This window comes from Myxine glutinosa, chromosome 9 (assembly GCF_964187855.1).
Source record: "Myxine glutinosa chromosome 9, kmMyxGlut1.1, whole genome shotgun sequence".
Lineage (NCBI taxonomy): Eukaryota > Metazoa > Chordata > Myxini > Myxiniformes > Myxinidae > Myxine > Myxine glutinosa.
Genome location: NC_136269.1, coordinates 61,026,141 through 61,046,004, shown reverse-complemented (window position 1 = coordinate 61,046,004; position 19,864 = coordinate 61,026,141). Strand labels below are relative to the sequence as shown.

The 19,864-nt window shown below is 44.2% G+C and overlaps 1 protein-coding gene across 1 annotated transcript; it reads right to left on the bottom strand.

Annotated features, from left to right (window-relative positions):
- Positions 1 to 901: 901 nt before the first annotated feature.
- Positions 902 to 18,415, bottom strand: LOC144893717 (visual system homeobox 1-like). Its single transcript, XM_078785094.1, has 3 exons — positions 18,386 to 18,415; positions 16,925 to 17,026; positions 902 to 1,270 (listed from the first exon to the last, which is right to left on the bottom strand). The coding sequence occupies exons 1-3, from the start codon at positions 18,413 to 18,415 to the stop codon at positions 965 to 967; spliced, it is 438 nt and encodes a 145-aa protein (XP_078641220.1). The 3' UTR covers positions 902 to 964.
- Between the last annotated feature and the right edge of the window lie 1,449 nt (positions 18,416 to 19,864).

The window sequence follows — 19,864 nt, the reverse complement described above, 5'->3', positions numbered from 1 at the left end:
TCAAAACGAGCAGGCGCAAGAGGGAATCGGTCAGAGCGAGGAGCCAAGGAGAAGAGAACAGAGAATATCCGCTAGCGTGTAAAGCCAAGAAGAAGAGCCCAAAAATGTCCACTGGCGCGACAAGCCAAGAAGAAGCCCGAACAATGTCCGCTAGCGCTTTCTTTTATCACCTAGGCCCTGACATCATCTGGGGTGCTTCGCCAATCAGTGAGTCTCTCCCTACCAGTCCTTCCCTGCTCCTATCAGCAAGTCCCATCTTACCCCAACCTTGTACCAATCACTGCCCTTGTGGGCGTGGCCCTCGGCCCACCCATCCTGTGCGCTTTCGGAGTCAATGTCATCAGTGGCAGCGCTCAATGTCCTGGCTTCCGGTAGGTTTTTAATTAGGGTGTGTAAATGCACGCGATTCTAGTGTCTATGGTGTGGTGCCAAAAGGGACATAGGAAATATATTACAGAGGTAACGACGTACAGGGGATAAATTATCCATAATCCCTGAGCTAATTAACATACCCCACTCCTCGTAATGGGGACGAAGATACACCTTACACGACATCCGGGCTAAACGAATTCCCTCCTTATTACATGGTGGTTCTTCTTCTTCATGAAAATTGGAGCATGCTAATCTATACACTCTACCTGGTCTATGGTATCCCTACCCCCCACAAACGTAACAATATTAATTTTTTTCTACTAACATTATAATATTGATATTATTACTATTATTAAACAGACAATAATTGTGATCAGAAATTCATGCAGGATTAACAATTAGTATTATTCATAATTTTGTATTGATGGTATTAACAATTTTTGGAAGGAATTTGATGGTGATGTTCAAATCCTTGTTTTTTGTAAATTCTTTGTTTCAGGATTATTATTTTTTGGGGACATTCTTTCAACAACACTATAACGACATTTAAAGGAAGGTCATTATGTCATCCTACCTTACAATACAGACCCCTTCAATCTTTGCCCCACCCACAAAGGACAATGGTTTCCACAGCAGCCATGTATAAAAATGAATGAATTACTCCCTCGTATCTTGGAATAACCTCGTACTGGTTTACATACAACTTCACAGCCTCACCAAGCAGCCAAGGTGCGCAGGACTCCATGAGGCCTTCTTTGGCCGACTTGAGGATGCATTCGGGCAAGGGAATAGAGTGGCGCACCATCGCCCCGTACAGGCCGTACTCCGCCATGACGCTGCTTCGGCCCCAACATTTCTCCCGTTTACGCCACTTTGCCCGCCGGTTTTGGAACCACACCTACAGGTGGACATAGCAGTTCGTCTTAAAGTTCCCCAAGAGAAAGTGAGCTATTTTACTGTATAATAATGCTAAATCTGGTTGGCATGTAAGCTCACAGGTATCTAGCATACTTACCTTTGCACTGTCTATATAGTACGAGTCTGATTCCCAACCTGACTCCATTTTAGTTTAATAACCCGTTTTCCTTCGTCCTCTGGTTGTGTTTGAGCTTGTAACCAGCTTGGTCACTCATCCCATGTGTCCTCCTCTCCTCCCCTTTATATCATTCTTCCTCCAAGGGTCTTTCTGTGCCCATTTACCTTGCTGTTGGTATGCACCCCCACCCCCTCCCACCCTTTCTACAATGCTCTTCTTGTTCTGGTATGTTCTGGTCCATGGAGTGTTCCAGCTCTTCCATGAACCACTACTTCGAAAACAAAAAAGACCCTCATCCTGGTGCTTCACAGGCAAAAAGATGCATCAACACAGGCACCGTGTGTTTGCAGCATCGGTTTCTAGTGGACATTAAAAATCAAACACCATCTTTGCAGACAGTAGGAGTTTGTCGCCGGATTCCTGAATCCAAATTCCTGATAGAAATTATAGAGGGTACTGCAACCGCACCTGAAATACAGAAAACTCCTGACTATAATGTGTGACGTCATAATTCATCACATACACACTATATCATGATATAGTGTATATACGAGGGCATGTTGAAAAGTCTTGCCTCCTACTCTTTTTCTCCAAAACAGGTAAATATATTTGAATGAAACAAAGCACAGTCCACACATGAGTTATTCCCACCACTGGTTTTGAAGTTTTGTAATTCTGACATCAGATGTTTCAGTGCTGTGTACGTCATGATGCCAGAGAGAAGCAGACGTTTTCAGTGCTGGAGATGGGAGTTGGGATGAATGACTGACTGGAGATGACAGGTGGGTGCTCCATTACGATCCTGAGAGTAAGAGACTGTCTGGTTGGTCAATCATTGATTTGGTCAATCATCTCCTGCTCAATGGAGTACCTCCAATGGATCACCAGCCTCAACCTGGCTCCGTCAGCTTTTCATCTCTTCCCCAGACTTGAGGAACACCTTCGTGGAGAACGTTTCTCTTCCGACGATGATGTCAATGCCGCTGAGAAGCGCTGGTTACATCAGCAGGACACACAGTTCCATCATGACGCCATCAATAACCTACCGGTACTTGAATATTGGCAGAGATGTGTGGACCGCAGTGGTGATTATGTTGAGAAATAAATATTCGCCAAGGTAGAATAAAGATTGATGTTAGTATCTTTCATTGTTCCATTCTAATATATTTGCCTGTTTTAGAGAAAATGAATAGGAGGGATTACTTTTTAGCACGAACTCATACATTGCAAGAATCGCAAGATGAGAAAAACAATTAAAAGGAAAGATTTTTTTTGTTGTACACCGCTCCTTTCCTATTCCATCTCAAGGCGCTGCATGATGTCATCGCCGGGCACCGAAGGGGGCCCTGCGATGACGCGCCCTGAAAGGGAGTACTCAGTGTTAACTCCGGTTTCATGTTTTTTGTACACCACTCCTTTCATATTCCATCTCGCCGGGCACCGAAGGGGGCACTCAGTTTTCACTCCGGTTTCTTGTTTTCTTGTTTGTCCAGGCGATATCTCAGCCATCCTTTGAGCTAGGAAGCTGAAATTTCGGCACAATGGTGAGCAAGTACTTTGGCAAAAACGGTATTTTTTGTTTTTTGATGAATCAATTAATTGATTAATTACTTAATATCATTGATTTTTTAATCACTTATTTATTTTCTTTCTTATCTGGGTGATATCTCAGGCACCTTTTGAGCTAGGAAGCTGATATTTGGACATGACAATGACTAAGTGATTTGGCTGTAAATTGTATTTTTGATTTATTGATAAATCAATTAATCGATTAATTATTTAATTTTTGATTAATTTGTTGTTGTTTTTTCAAAAGGTTACAGCTTCGGATGAAACACTGGTGGTTTAGGTGTGCTATTCTCCAATTGATTAAGAAATTAATTATTTTATGATTATTATTTATTTATTTTAATTACGCAATTAATCAATCAATTATTGTACATCTCTCCCTCCCAATACTGTCTATGTGCTGCACAGCGGCATTGCTGGAGGATATTTATTTGGCATGGGGGCGGTTTACGTTGAATGTATCTGTACTTGTTTTATTCTTTGTTTTGTTCCATTCACCCAAATTAATAGGAATTTCCCACTTACTTTGCTCAATTATTGGAAACATTTCCTGTTTTGCCTAAACTTTAATGTTGTTCCGAGATGGATGGTGTGGGGTATAGTATTTGAGCATATGTGCTATTTTTACAAGTGTGCTTCTTGGACAATCAGTTTAACAGAGAATTTACACATTATAAATACATTACACGTGTAGGGATTTTCCAGAGGCTAAATACCGATTACATAGGGAAATGAAGCTTGTAATCGTTGCAGTTTTTTGCATCATTAGCAGTATAGCTTGTGAAGTTATCCATTAAGTTGTCATGTACTTAGTGTGAGACAAGAAATAATTGATAATGACATGAAGTAACATCTATTGTTTGGGTACCATCTGGTTAAACTGCCAAAACCCAGGCTTGTTGCACAACTAAACTCGCTTGTTCCTCTTTTCTCCCGTTTGATGAACCACCTTCCTTAGTTTGTTCAATCGCACTCTTCCCTCCAAGACTTCAAATAAACGCTGCACTGCCTTATTATGTCCCCGATACACAATATTTTATACCCCTATTAAGCCTACCTAACTCGACCCTTTTACTTGCAGGGTGCTGTCTCTCCTTCCCAATTCTCTCTGATCTTTTTCTGTTCGTCAATTCCCTTGCTTGCTGTGCCCACCTGGCTGTTGCTCCACTGCCGCACTATCAGCTCGTTGCCCTTTTACTCTGTCACCTCACTCTGAGATGTATCAATCTTGAATAGAATTTTTTTAAACTGCTGTAAACTCTTTTAAAAAATTATATGGATGCCATTGGAATTATCAGAAATCCATTCGAAGTGGAAATGATAACACTCGTACAGCATACAGTGCATTCAGAAAGTATTCAGACCCCTTCACTTTTTTCACATTTTGTTATGTTGCAGCCTTATGCTGAAATCGTTTAAATTCATTTTTACCCTCATCAATCTCCACTCAATACCCCATAATGACAAAGAGAAAACAGGATTTTAGAAAGTTTTACAAATTTATTAAAAAGAAAAAACTGAAATATCACATTGACATAAGTATTCATACCCTTTGCTATGACACTTGAAATTTAGCTCAAGTGCCTCCCATTTCTCTTGATAATCTTTGAGATGTTTCTACACCTTGATTGGAGTCCACCTGTGGTAAATTCAATCGATTGGACATGATTTGGAAAGGCACACACCTGTCTATGTAAGGTCTCACAGCTGACAATGCATATCAGAGGAAACACCAAGCCATGAGGTCGAAGGAACTGCCTGCAGAGCTCAGAGACAGGATTGTGTCGATGCACAGATCTGGGGAAGCCTACAAAAACATTTCTGCTGCATTGAAGGTTCCCAAGAGCACAGTGGCCTCCATAATTCTTAAATGGAAGAAGTTTGGAACAACCAGGACTCTTCCTAGAGCTGGCCGCCCGGCTCAACTGAGCGATCGGGGGAGAAGGGCCTTGGTAAGAGATGTGACCAAGAACCCGATGGTCAACCTGGCTGAGCTCCAGAGATCCTGTGTGGAGATGGGAGAAACTTCCAGAGGGACAACCATCACTGCAACACTCCACCGATCTGGGCTTTATGGCCGAGTGGCCAGACGGAAGCCTCTCCTCAGTGAAAGACACATGAAAGCCCGCTTGGTGTTTGCAAAAAAGCACCTAAAGGACTCTCAGACTGTGAGAAACAAGATTCTGTGGTCTGATTAAACCAATATTGAACTGTTTGGCCTCAATTCTAAGCATCATGTCTGGAGGAAACCAGGCACCACTCATCACCTGCCCAATACCATCCCAACGGTAAAGCATGGTGGTGGCAGCATCATGCTGTGGGGGTGTTTTTCAGCAACAGGGACTGGGGGACTGGTCAGGGTTGAGGGAACAATGAACGGAGCAAAGTACAGAGATATCCTTAATGAAAACCTGAAACAGAGTTCTGAGGACCTCAGACTGGTCCGAAGGTTCACCTTCCAACAGGATAATGACCTGAAGCACACAGCCAAGACAACGCAGGAGTGGCTTAGGGACAACTCTGTGAAGGTCCTTGAGTGGTCCAGCCAGAGCCCTGACTTGAACCCAATCGAACATCTCTGGAGAGACCTGAAAATGGCTGTCCACCGACGGTCCCCATCCAACCTGACAGAGCTTGAGAGGATCTGCAGAGAAGAATGGCAGAAAATCCCCAAATCCAGGTGTGCAAAGCTTGTCACGTCATACCCAAGAAGACTCGAGGCTGTAATCACTGCCAAAGGTGCTTCAACTAAGTACCGAGTTAAGGGTCTGAATACTTATGTCAATGTGATATTTCAGTTTTTTTCTTTTTAATAAATTTGCAACACTTTCTAAAACCCTGTTTTCTCTTTGTCATTATGGGGTATTGAGTGTAGATTGATGAGGGAAAAAATGAATTTAAACGATTTCAGCATAAGGCTGCAACATAACAAAATGTGAAAAAAGTGAAGGGGTCTGAATACTTTCTGAATGCACTGTATCTGATGCAGTTTCCTCGTGGGGGGAGAATAGGTACCTGGCTACAACCCAACACACACAGTCACAGTTCATGTCAAACCTCGACTCTGATTCAGCAACTGGACCAGACGGCATTAGCCCACAGGTCCTAAAATCCTGCTCTGCCGCTCTTTCACACCCTCTCTCTGTTCAAACAAGTGGTCAAACAAGTGGAACATGATTTATCCCAACTCTCTTCCTCATATGTGATGATTTCAATTGTCACCATGCCAGTTGGCTGGGTGTGGGTACCTCTCTCACCAGCCATGGCTCCTCAGCAAAGGACTTCTGTGACTCACTGGGACTGACACAATCTGTCAATTTCTCGACCCGGATCTCAGTCAACGGAGCATCTTCTCTTCCAGACTTGGTTATGACTAACTTCCCTGCAAATGTCTGCTGCTCTTCTTCTGATCCAATCGGCTCATCTGATCATGTGCTTGTTAAAGTGGACATCTCTCTGACCATTCTCAGAGAGCCTCAGCGTCGACAAGTCTGGCATTTCACTCAGGCCAACTGGCACGGTCTTCAAGCAGCCATCAATCATCTGGACTGGTCTCCCATCCCTACCGCCTCTGACATCAACTCATCCTGGGAATTCTTTCAAATGAAATTGCTCTCTCTCATGCACAGATTTATCCCATCTCGTCTTCAGTTGTCATACCCTTCCTCCCGTCCATGGTTCACGGAATCTTGTGGTGAGGCTATTGCCCAGAAAGAACTTGCCTTCGCCTCCTGGAAAGCAAATCCAACTGAAGGAAATCTCATTTCCTTTCACAAAGCCCGAAGCAAGTGTGTGTCCACCCTCATGAGAGCCAGGAAACAATATCTCTCCACTCTCAAGACTGAACTCTCAAACCTGTCTCCCTCTTCCAAATCCTGGTGGCATCTGGTCAAATCTGTTTCTGGTGTTTGTTCCCCCTCCATCCCCTCCCTTACCTCAATCGAGTCCTTCCTTGGCACACCTGAGCTCCTCACACTATATACAAGGCTTTCATCCACAGCTTAATGGAATACTGTTCTCCCCTCTGGGCCGGTGCTCCTGCCTCACACCTCGCTCGGCTTCACGCTGTTGAAACCAAAGCTTTCAGAATCATTGGAATCTCCTGCGATGAAGCTGATTGTGAGGGCCTTTTACTCACTCACCGCAGGCAGGTCGGTGGTCTTTCTGTCTTCTACCAACTCCTCTCTGGCCTTGCTCCCCCAGCTCTCTCTGGGCTCTGTCCCCCAAATATTCCTGCAGGTCACACAAGATCTGTTTGCTCTCTCTCATACTGAGCATACTGAGCATACTGAGCAACCCTCTTGTGGTTAAACTGCCAAAATCAAGACTCTCTGCTCACCTTCCCTCCTTCATTCCTCTTTTCTCCCACCTCTGGAACAAACTCCCTCACTCTCTTCAATCCCACTCCTTCCTCCAGGTCTTTAAAACAGCTGTTCACCACCATCTCTTATCCAAAATCCACCATCCAAAACCTTGATCTTTTCTACCCCCGCTAATTCACCCCATATCCACTTTTTTGAAATACCGAGTTATTTCCTGGAAGTCCTTGCAGTGTCCTTGTGTTTTATACTTCCTCCATCCCCCTTCCCATGCCTCCTCCCCCAAAGCCCTCTCCCTCCCAAAGATCTCCCGATGTCCCTGCTCTCAAATGTTGTGTTTGTGTGCTTCCCCATCTCTCCTCATCTTGTCTACCGCTCCCCTTATTATATGTTTTATGTGTCTGTTTGATTTTTTGTGTGATTAATGTTCGCTCTTTCAGGAGCCTCGATCTTGTATACAAAAAACCCCCCAAAAAAACATGTCTTTCAATGCTGACAAATCTCACACTCTCAGTATGGCTCTCCAACAAGACCGTCTGGAAAGCCCTCCCATCTACTTTCTCAACAATCCCCTTGAAGAAGTTCTATCACACAAGCTTTTGGGTCTCACTATCTGCCATGATCTTTCCTGGGAAAACCACATTTCCAATCTGGCCTCCAAAGCCCGTCGCCATCTGGGCATCCTCCATCATGCGAAGTCCTTCCTTGGCACACCTGAGCTCCTCACCACATACAAGGCTTTCATCCGCAGCTCAATGGAATACTGCTCTTCCCTCTGGGCTGGTGCTCCTGCCTCACACGGAGCTCAGCTTCACGCTGTTGAAACCAAAGCGTTCAGAATCATTGGAATCTCCCGCGATTAAGCTAACTCCGAGGGCCTTTTACTCACTCACCACAGGCAGGTTGGTGGTCTTTCTGTCTTCTGCCGACTCCTATCCGGCCTTGCTCCCCCAGCCCTCTCTGGGCTCTGTCCCCCAAATATTCCTGCAGATCGCACAAGATCTGCCAGCAACCCTCTTGTGGTTAAACTGCGAAAATCAAGACTCTCTACTCACCTTGACTCTTTCATTCCCCTTTTCTCCTGCCTCTGGAACAAACTCCCTCACTCTCTTCAATCCCACTCCTCCCTCCAGGTCTTTAAAACAGCTGTTCACCACCATCTCTTGTCTTCCCCCATACAAAGCCTTGATCTTTTCTACCCCCATTAATTCACCCCAAATCCACCTCTTTTAATCTCTGACTTAATTCCTGAAATCCCTATTAGTGTCAATTTGTTTCATACAGTGTACCCCTTCCCTCCCCCTCCCCCCCCAAACCCCCACCCTGCCGCCTCCAAACCCCCACCCTGCCCCCTCAGCCCCCTTCCTTCCAGAGATCTCCGGATGTCCCTGTTCTCTATTGCCGTGCTTGTGTGCTTCCCTCTCTCTCTCCATCTTGTCTCCCCTCCCTTTATTACCTTACGCTCGCGAAGCGAAAAGCGGGGTTGAGCATTCGGGTGCGTACGTGTGCCGTGTGTGCATTTTTTAAATTCACTTTCTCAGCAACCGTTGCTCTGATTGACACTAAATTTTACCATAGGAACGGAGCGCCTCCGCCTGTAGAAAAGTTTTGTTCATAATTATGACGTCATAGGTCACGTGGTACGAACGCCATCTTGGAAAAACGTTACATCTCTATATCTCCCAAACCGCGCAATGGAAAAAATGGAAATATGGCTCATTGTCAAGTACTCCCCATGGGGAATAAGATACGTTGATGATGATGTCATCGATGCCTTAATTATGACGTCATAATTCGACAAATACAACACTTATCCATCCGATCATTATTCAAAAAATTTCAACAACTGTTGGTCTGATGGACGCGAAAGTTTCACCACAGGAGCACCTCCTCCTTTAGAATATTTTAATGATAATCATGACGTCATAGGTCATGTGTTACAGGCGCCATCTTGGGAAAAACGAAAAACGTTGCACCTCTATATCTCCAAAACCGCTTTATGGAAAAAATAGAAACGTGGCTCATTGTAAATAACTCCATATGGGAAATAGGTGTGGTTAACATTGGCCCAGATCGGTAGAGGTTTTTCGGAATTTTCGAAAGATCGGAACTTTCGCGTCCATCAGACCAACAGGTGTTGTCATTGGTGCCATAATTATGACGTCATAATTCGACAGGAACAACCCTTGGTCTGATCAGTTTGAAATTTATTGAGCATGACCTATGCAACAATTATATTAGAGAATATAAATTTATGATGTCATCGCTCACGTGGTCTGGCAGCCATAATTGGATCAAAAAATTTGAGAAACGTTCAAAAACAGAAGAGTTGGCTCACACCAAGTTGACTGTGCAGGGTAAGTATTCTATGAATACCATCTAGTTGTTTTATGTGTCCGTTTATGTGCTAATGTGTGTTTAATGTTCCAGCTCTTACACGGGCCTCTATACAGTGCATTCAGAAAGTATTCGGACCCCTTCACTTTTTTCACATTTTGTTATGCTGCAGCCTTATGCTGAAATCGTTTAAATTCATTTTTTCCCTCATCAATCTACACTCAATACCCCATAATGACAGAGAAAACAGGATTTTAGAAAGTTTTGCAAATTTATTAAAAAGAAAAAACTGAAATATCACATTTACATAAGTATTCATACCCTTTGCTATGACACTTGAAATTTAGCTCAGGTGCCTCCCATTTCTCTTGATCATCTTAGAGATGATTCTTCTCCTTGACTGGAGTCCACCTGCAGTAAATTAAATTGATTGGACATGATTTGGAAAGGCACACACCTGTCTATGTAAGGTCTCAGCTGACAATGCATATCAGAGCAAACACCAAGCCATGAGGTCGAAGGAACTGACTGCAGAGCTCAGAGACAGGATTGTGTCGAGGCACAGATCTGGGGAAGCCTACAAAAAAAATCTGCTGCATTGAAGGTTCCCAAGAGCACAGAGGCCTCCATAATTCTTAAATGGAAGAAGTTTGGAACAACCAGGACTCTTCCTAGAGCTGGCCCCCCGGACAAACTGAGCAATCGGGGGAGAAGGGCCTTGGTAAGAGAGGTGACCAATAACCGGATGGTCACTCTGGCTGAGCTCCAGAGATCCTGTGTGGAGATGGGAGAAACTTCCAGAAGGACAACCATCACTGCAACACTCCACCGATCTGGGCTTTTTGGCAGAGTGGCCAGACGGAAGCCTCTCCTCAGTGAAAGACACAGGAAAGCCCGCTTGGAGTTTGCAAAGAAGCACCGAAAGGACTCTCAGACTGTGAGAAACAAGGAAAAAATGAATTTCAACGATTTCAGCAAAAGGCTGCAACATAAGAAAATGTGTAAAAGTGAAGGGGTCTGAATACTTTCTGAATGCACTGTATATACAAAAAAAAATACAAGAAAAGTGCAGGAGAAAGAAAAGGGCAAAAGAACCGTAGCACACCATCTAGGTTGGACATTGGATTGGCTCACCCTCGTAAAGCAGGGTTGAGTGAGTGAATCTGCGACACGAGTCAGTGCAAAAGTACAGAAAACACAGATCGAGATTGGGTGAAATCAAGAGATCAAGGCAAGTTGATCAGAGGACGAGAACCTCAGTCAAGAAGGTCTGCCGCGGCCACCCAATGTCAAGGCTGTCACGAGCATCATTGGAATGCAATCCAGGTGAGGGGGAGCACCACGAGCAACCTTTACACTGTGCTCTTGTTGTGTCACCGCAAATCTGTGGTTGTGGTTGCCACACACCGAGCATTTTTACTCCCGCCAGGGAGTAATGCATTCGATCGTGTCCGTCCGTGTGTGTGTATGTGTGTGTGTGTGCGTATGTGTGTTCGTGTGTTTGTGAACAAGATATCAGGAAAAGTTCTAAACGGATTTGGATGAAGGTTGGTGGGATGATTGCCCTTGGGATAAGGAAGAATTGATTAGTTTTTGGTGAAGCTCAGGATATTATTCCAGATCCAGGAATTTTTTGAAGGATTGTTTATCATTGGAAGATAGGGCTCATTCTTTGAACATTATCTTCTATATATTCTATATTTAACATTGTGTTATGAACATAGTTTTCATATTTGTTGTAAATATAGTTTAAACTCGTGGTTATGCGTTAGAGCGGTGTATTTTTTAGCAGCGTCATCTTCAATGTTCATTTTTTTTTTTCTAATAAAGACATATTCTGTCATTTTAAAACCACCAAAGTGTGTATTAGGTTTCCCCGTTTCATAAAATGTATCGTTTGATACGTATAATGCTTTAAAACTGTATTATTATTTTTTACCTCATAAGAGATATTAACATTTACCTCAGCGAATGTCAATCGCGGTGTCAGTATTTGATGAACTTATAAAGACTTAGGTGACTTATAAGTGTGACCAGCATGTGCACGGGATTCTTCCCAGAAGAATGAGTGTCCGCATTAGCTTGTACGACTTAAAATGAGCGAGTTTTGTTTTGACGTTTGGGCCAGTTTTACATGTTGTATCCCTAAGGAATGAAACGAACGTTTTTCTTGGCTTACAATTTTATTTGAAGTCACACATGCCTCAAAATACACTCACTTATATAGAATTGAACGCTGAATCCGCAAAAAGTAAGTGAAAAGGACCTCCGCTTCTGGTCTTGCCGGAGAGGTTACGTTTTTTCGCAGCTGTCCACGCTCTCCACACTATCGAAGTTAAGTAATTGTTCCTTTTTGTATTTTCGTCAAAACTGTATTTATTTATGGTGTGTGTACCTACAGTGGGTCCCTAGGAAAATTATCGGTGTAAATCTTTCATACCTTTATAGAAAATCGTGTTAATTCGTGTCGTGTCTTTCGAGGCCTTGTACCGTGTCCGACCTTGAGGCTTTGTTTTTCTCTCAGCGGTCCGTCGATTGTGCTCCAATAACTTTCGTTCTCTGTTTTCCCAGTCTTTTCACCCCATAGCCTACTTCCTTGTTTAAAATCTGAACTAAAAAAAATAAATAAACCAAAAAACCATTTCCTTCTCTGTTCTTATTCGTTGTTCTTATTCGTTTATTCGTTGTTATTATTCGTTCGTTCGTTCTTCAACCACGTGTTACTCCCCCATTTCCCCAGATAGTTATCACTGTTAAACTTTAGAATGTTTAAACTTTCCCCTGAAGAACTGTATTCTGTAGTATATTATAATACCTTTTTCTTCTTCTTCTTTAAAAGGTTGCTTCCGATTTGCTCACCAAATCTATTCATTCCAAAAAAAAATTCCATCTCTGACAGTGCCTCTTTCATACATTCCCTAAACTCACCTGCACTCAACCCCCCCCCCTCCCCCCCCCCCCCAGCGTCCTCAAACGTATTTTTGACTCGAAGGTCACAAGAAACTCATTTTACAATAAATGTTCGTTTCCCATTAATCGTACACTTTCCAAAATCCAATCTCACCCCTCCCCTCCAAAACTTCCCCATCACCCCTCCCCTCCAAAACTTCCCCATCACCCCTCCCCTCAAAATCTCCCCCATCTCCCATCTATTTCAAATCCCTCCCCTTGTCCCTTCCCTCCGAAACTCCCCCCTCGCCCCTCCCCTTCAAATCTCCCCACTCTCATTTCTTCTCCATTTCCCCCCTCTCACCCCTCCTCCTCAAAGCGTCCTCCCCGCTTCTTCCCCCTTCCAACTCTCACCTCCATCTCCCCCAACCTTCTGCCTCGCTCTTCCCCCTCCTCAAATAACACCTCATTGTGCCTCACCCAATCACCATCAAACCTTTTGTCCGCCCCATCCTTCCCTTTCTCCGAGCTATTCTGAAATCTCTGACACACCTTCAACAGCTCTCCCTACCTCTTCCTCCTCTTCCACATCCTACCCTACCCCTCCTCCCCCCTGTTCTGTATCCGATGCTCCCCCCTTCCTCTTCATTAATGGTATGGACCTCAAACATCCGGGGCCTTCGTTCAAACTTAACTGATCTCTCCATACAGGTTGCTTCTGACAAACCAGACGTGATCTGCTTAACAGAAACTTTCCTCCTTCATGATGTCTCTGATTCCTTAGTATCTCTCCCGGGGTACTCCCTCCTCCGGTATGATAGACCTGAGCCTCGTCCTGGAGGTGGGGTTGCTATCTTTATCAAAAACTCTCTTTCTCACTCGCCCTGCACTGCCTCTCTCCATCTCACTCCCAGGAATACCTCTGGCTACGGCTTCCCCTTCACTCCCACCTCTTGTTCATATGTGTGTTGTACCGTCCACCAAACAGTGATGACTCCATCGACATCTCGCTGTCTGATAACATGGACCAACCTCTATCTACTCATCCCAACTATCTCTCTTCCTCATATGTGGTGACTTAAATTGTCACCATGCCAGTTGGCTGGGTGTGGGTACCTCTCTCACCAGCCATGGCTCCTCAGCAAAGGACTTCTGCGACTCACTGGGACTGACACAATCTGTCAATTTCCCGACCCGGATCTTAGTCAACGGAGCATCTTCTCTTCTGGACTTGGTGATGACTAATCTCCCTGAAAATGTCTGCTGCTCTTCTTCTGCTCCAATCGGCTCATCTGATCATGTGCTTGTTAAAGTGGACATCTCTCTGACCATTCTCAGTGAGCCTCCTCAGCGTCGACGAGTCTGGCATTTCACTCAGGCCAACTGGCACGGTCTTCAAGCAGCCATCAATCATCTGCACTGGTCTCCCATCTCTACCACCTCTGACAACTCATCCTGGGAATTCTTCCAAAGTAAATTGCTCTCTCTCATGCACAGATTTATCCCCCTCTCGTCTTCAGTTGTCATACCCTTCCTCCCGTCCATGGTACACGGAATCTTGTGGTGAGGCTGTTGCCCAGAAAGAACTTGCCTTCGTCTCCTGGAAAGCAAATCCAACGGAAGGAAATCTCATTTCCTTTCACAAAGCCCGAAACAAGTGTGTGCCCACCCTCAGGAGAGCCAGGAAACAATATCTCTCCGTTCTCAAGACCAAACTCTCTTATCTGTCTCCCTCTTCCAAATCCGGGTGGTGTCTGGTCAAATCTGTTTCTAGTGTTTGTTCCCCCTCCATCCCCTCCCTTACCTCAAATGGCTACACAGCTGAATCCGCACTTGAAAAAGCTGAATGCCTCAACTCTGTGTTTGCCTCTAAATCTTGTGTCCCAAACCCATCCCTCTCTGTACCCGTCGTACCCAGCTCCTCCTGAGAAGGTGGAAAAGTTTCTGTCAACCCTCGACTCTGATTCTGCAACTGGACCTAACGGCATCAGCCCCCGGGTCCTACAATCCTGTTCTTCCACTCCTTCACTCCCTCTCTCTGTTCTCTTCACCCTCTCTTTTGCACAAGGTCATCTTGCATCTGCTTGGAAATCAGCCAACATCACTGCTTTACACAAAAAAGGTGCAAAAACAGATCCTAGCAACGACAGACCAATCAGCCTTCTCCCAATTATTAGCAAAGTCATGGAAGCCATCATTGCTTCGGATATGAAATCTTTCCTCTTCTCCAATGGCTTGATCTCTGATCATCAATTTGGTTTCATACCAGGTCACTCTGCTCTGGACATGCTGCTTCTGCTGTCTCAACAATGGATGGAGGTCCTCAATGCCAAACAGGAAATTAGAGCTGTCTCCCTCGACATATCACGTGCCTTCGATACGGTCTGGCACCGCGCTCTGCTCACCAAACTCTCCTCCTTTGGTATCCATGGAAATCTCCACGCATAGCTGGCGGACTTCCTCTCTAGTCGTAGTCAACGTGTGGCCCTGAATGGGTTTCTCTCATCTCCTCTTCCTGTTCAGGCTGGAGTTCCCCAAGGCAGTGTTCTGGGCCCTGTGCTTTTTCTGGTCTTCATCAATGATCTCTCCGACTCTCTTGAAAATCCTCTCTATCTCTTTGCTGATGACTCCACTCTCTGCCGCTCCATTCCTCATCCCTCAGATCGGCAGTCTGCAGCCTCCTCACTCTCTGCAGACCTGGACAAAGTCACAGACGGGGCAAACAAGTGGAACATGTCTTTCAATCCTTACAAATCTCACACTCTTACGATGTCTCTCCGAAAAGACCGACTGGACAACCCTCCCATCCACTTTCTGAATAATCCGCTCCAAGAAGTTCTGTCACTCAAGCTTTTGGGTCTCACTATCTGCCATGATCTTTCCTGGGAAAACCACATTTCAAATCTGGCCTCCAAAGCCAGTCGCCGACTGGGCCTCCTCCGTCGTGCGAAGTCCTTCCTTGGCACACCTGAGCTCCTCACCACATACAAGGCTTTCATCCGCAGCTCAATGGAATACTGCTCTCCCCTCTGGGCTGGTGCTCTTGCCTCACATCGAGCTCATCTTCACGCTGTTGAAACCAAAGCATTCAGAATCGTTGGAGTCTCCCCTGATGAAGCTACCTCCGAGGGCCTTTCACTTACTCACCGCAGGCAGGTTGGTGGTCTTTCTGTCTTCTACCGACTCTTCTCCAGCCTTGCTCCTCCAGCTCACTCTGGGCTGTGTCCCCCAAATAATCCTTCAGGTCGCACAAGATCTGCCAGCAACCCTCTTGTGGTTAAACTGCCAAAATCGAGACTCTGCTCACCTTCCCTCCTTCATTCCTCTTTTCTCCCACCTCTGGAACAAACTCCCTCACTCTCTTCAATCCCACTCCTTCCTCCAGGTCTTTAAAACAGCTGTTCACCACCATCTCTTATCCAAAATCCACCATCCAAAACCTTGATCTTTTCTACCCCTGCTAATTCACCCCAGATCCACTTTTTTGAAATACCGAGTTCTTTCCTGGAAGTCCTTGCAGTGTCCTTGTGTTTTATACTTCCTCCACCCCCCTTCCCACGCCGCCTCCCCCCAAGTCCTCTCCCTGCCACACATTCCCGATGTCCCTGCTCTCAAATGTTGTGTTTATGTGCTTCCCCTTCTCTCCCCATCTTGTCCACCGCTCCCCTTTTTATATACTTTGTTTGTTTCCTCTGTTTGATTTGTTTGTGTGATAAATGTTAGCTCTTTCACGAGCCTCGATTATGTATACCAAAAAAAAAAAAAATTGCCTTGTTTTTTTTTAAACATTATCTTCTATATATTCTCAATATATATCTGTGCAGTGTCTGTCTTGTCTTGTGTTGTGTTGTCTTGTGTTGTCACTGAACTACTCGCTCAAACTTTTGTGAAATCATGCTATTCCAACTTGACCCACGGCGGGAGTATGCGCTCTACTGAGTGGCGTTCTAGTTATACATTTACGTTGGAGAAATGGCGAACTCAGCTTTGCTCTTCCCCTCTGTGATTTGAAGTAGTGGAATTGCAGGGATCACAATTTCAAGTGTAATTTACTTCAACTGGGTCCCAATTATTATTGCAGTTATATCACGTTCATAGTTTCATAAATTATCTGGGGTTTTTTTGGAACCTGGACTTGCGCGTATCAAATAATTGGTCCGATTAAATAAATAAATCAAATAATAAATCCATGTATGTCTGTGGTACAGGTGTGACTGGCACCTGGGGTGATTTAACAATTATGACCACAAGAGCATTCCTGCGATTGGTATTGCGGCGAGGCCCATTTTGGGAATAACGGTGCCGTGTGGCCTTACCCGCGTTGTGAATTTGACCTCCAGGATCATATAGCACACCTGGCTAGATCTGATTTGACAGTGTGGTACAAAATCATACATCGTACCTGTATTCTATCTTCCAGAAGTTCTGTTTTTGTTGCGAGAGACTCTCGGGCATACACGTCCGGGTAATGTGCTTCGTTGAAAGCCTTTTCAAGCTCATCCAACTGATTGGAGGTGAAGATGGTTCTGAAAGAGGAAGCACTGGATACTTTAGGACATTTTCACCCAAATCGTTTTCTTTAACGTTTCAAAAAATTTGTCACATCAAACTGTTTAAAGATCCTGTGCTTTTAAAAGCATCACCTGTGTCGTCGCTTCTTACTTTTCTTGCCGTTCGCCACTGAAGTCGTGATACAATGATTCGGTTCTGAAAGATTCCGAGGCAACAAGTGCGAGGCTTCTAAATCTGATAGACACGCTCAAATGTACAAACAGGATCAAGATAAAACAATTTTCCGAAACAATCCGAACTCGGAATTATTCGTTTAGGCGAGCGATGCACTCGCAATCTGTTAACGCAACGTCTTCTTGGCAACTCAAATTGACGGTAAAGTTGCCCGTGTGGCAGTAATTGGCAACTTCAGTTGTCAACAAATTTTCCACTGGAAATCGACTTGCTGTGCAATAGACCGATGCTCTGTTTTTAGCAATTCGGTTGACAAATTTTGGTGTGTGCCTGTGCGTGTTCAGCCAGTGAGGTTGCCTTTTATTACCTCCGCCACCAAAGGAGGATGGAGGTTATGTTTTCACCCTGTCTGTTTGTTTGTCTACAAAATCTCTCAAAAAGTTGTGGACGGATTCGGACGAAATTTGGCAGAGATGTAGCGTATGTGACGAGGACGAAATGATTAGATTTTGGTGAAAATCCGGATCCGGCTACTAGAACTTTTTAAAGTGATTCTTCACTATTGAGTGATAGGGCCAAAAACTATAGATAGCAGGATATCTCAAAAAGTTGTGGACGGATTTGGACGAAACTTGGTGGACATGTTGGGTGTCTGACAAGGACAAATAGATTCAATTTTGATGAAGATCTGAAAATGAATTCGGATATGAAAATTACTTATTTTTTAAAGTGATTTTTCACCATTGAATGATATGACAAACCAGGTGGATGTATGCTCTCTACTGAGTGCCTTCCGTCCGTGCGAGCGTGCGGACGTGCGTACGTGCGTGCATAAGCGAAGGACCGAATTCTAATTTGGTGTGTGGGTGCAACTAGTCATAAGGAAGAACGCTATTGAAAATTGGTTCGCCACGTCAAAATCCAAGATGGCTGTCACCATATCTAAACCTTGTGAGCGCGATATCTTGAAAAGTAAATGTCTGAACCTTGTGAGCGGAATATCTTGAAAAATAAGCGAAGTACCAACTTCTAATCTGGTGTGTGGGTGTATCTAGGCATAAGGAAGAACGCTATTGAAAATTGGGTCGCCACGTCAAAATCCAAGATGGCCGCCTCCATATATGTCTGAACCTTGTGAGTGGAATATCTTGAAAAATAAGCGAAGTACTAATTTTACCTGATTTTGCCCTTCGCTAAATGGAAGCATGATTAGAGACAATTGCATGCATTAGGAAACTTTCCACTGAATCGGTTGTTTTCCTGGTAGTAAATGTATACATGATACTACTACTACTACATCGACCTTCACGAAATACACCAAGGGATCTATCGCCCATCACCGAGCATCGTCCTCTGGGTTAACGTCCCTTCCAAGGGACGTTGGTGCATCGCCCTGCATGAGGAACATCAGGATGGAAGTTTATAGCCAAGTCGATATTTGAGACAAAACTTTCAGTGTAGGAGTGACACCCATGCAGAATGTTTTTATGATAATTGTGACGTCATAGGTCCCACGGTGTGGCAACCATCATGGATGAAAAGCAAATAATTTAAAAAAGGATTTCTCGGAAACTGCCGAATGGAAACATTTTAAACTTGGCACATTGTCAAGTAATCCCAATGGGGAACAAAAGCATGATAATGACATCACAGGTGAAGTGGTACACCAGCCAAAAATGTTTTAAGTGAATGTCTTCCTAAAAATCAGAAATTGCATGCAAATGATCTATGACCCATTTGTATTGAAATATTAAATTTATGACATCATAGGTCGCATGGTTTGGCAACCATATTGGATTGAAGGAAAATATTAAATAATTATATCTCTGAAACCGCTCACCCTATCGATGCGAAATTTTACAAATGTCATCCAACACCATTGTGCATATGGTTTGAAAATAATGACGTCGTAGGTCACGTGGTTTGGCAGCCACCTTGGATAGAAAAACGAACCTTATCCGATCAACACGAAACTTCACAAACATGATCCTTACGCATACATATGCAGAGTGTACATTTTTGATGTCATGTCATGTGATTTGGCAGCCATATTAGATTGAAAGCCGATATTTAAAATAAGAATCCCTTTCTCTGAAAACGCTTCACTGATCGATGTGAAACCTGTCCTGTGGTAAAAATGTGATACTTCCAAACAGCTGGTGGGATTTAAACCAAACTTCTTTTTCGGACAGTGAACGAGGACAACTACCCATTGTCACAGGTGGGGACTATGCGGAGGAATATTGGCGACACGGTCGCGTGGCTCTAGTTTTCTATAAGCACAGTATAAATATTTCGATGTTTTCTAGTACTTTCTTAAAGACAGCATGTACATCCACTCTCTGGTACACACTTTCAACAGCTACTATAGAAATGGGAACGATTTTTGTAAAAATGTCGACAAAGAGTGATTTTAGTATTTCGATTGTTAAGTGTGTTTGCTGCACATTTGGAAACAGCAATACAATTGTCAAATTTTTGTTGTCAACTTGAATCCCCTTAGAGCTTAGATGCTACGAAAGGTTCGAGAAAGAGTCATGCAAACAAACACATCGAAGAATGTTGAGGCAACTACAGCTTCTGAAGTTGGAACCAAGATTGATCTAACCTGTAGAGTCCTGGGATGCTGAATTGGTAGGTCTCGGGTCGGAGAGAG

Bases quoted from the DNA above. Each gene is read 5' to 3' on its own strand.
- LOC144893717 (XM_078785094.1), bottom strand. From the start codon at position 18,415: ATGCTTCCATTTAGCGAAGGGCAAAATCAG. The intron at 17,027-18,385 runs GTAAAATTAGTA...ACCTCCAATCAG, and splicing joins TTAGCGAAGGGCAAAATCAG to TTGGATGAGCTTGAAAAGGC. The intron at 1,271-16,924 runs GTACGATGTATG...GTCCACCTGTAG, and splicing joins TTCTGGAAGATAGAATACAG to GTGTGGTTCCAAAACCGGCG.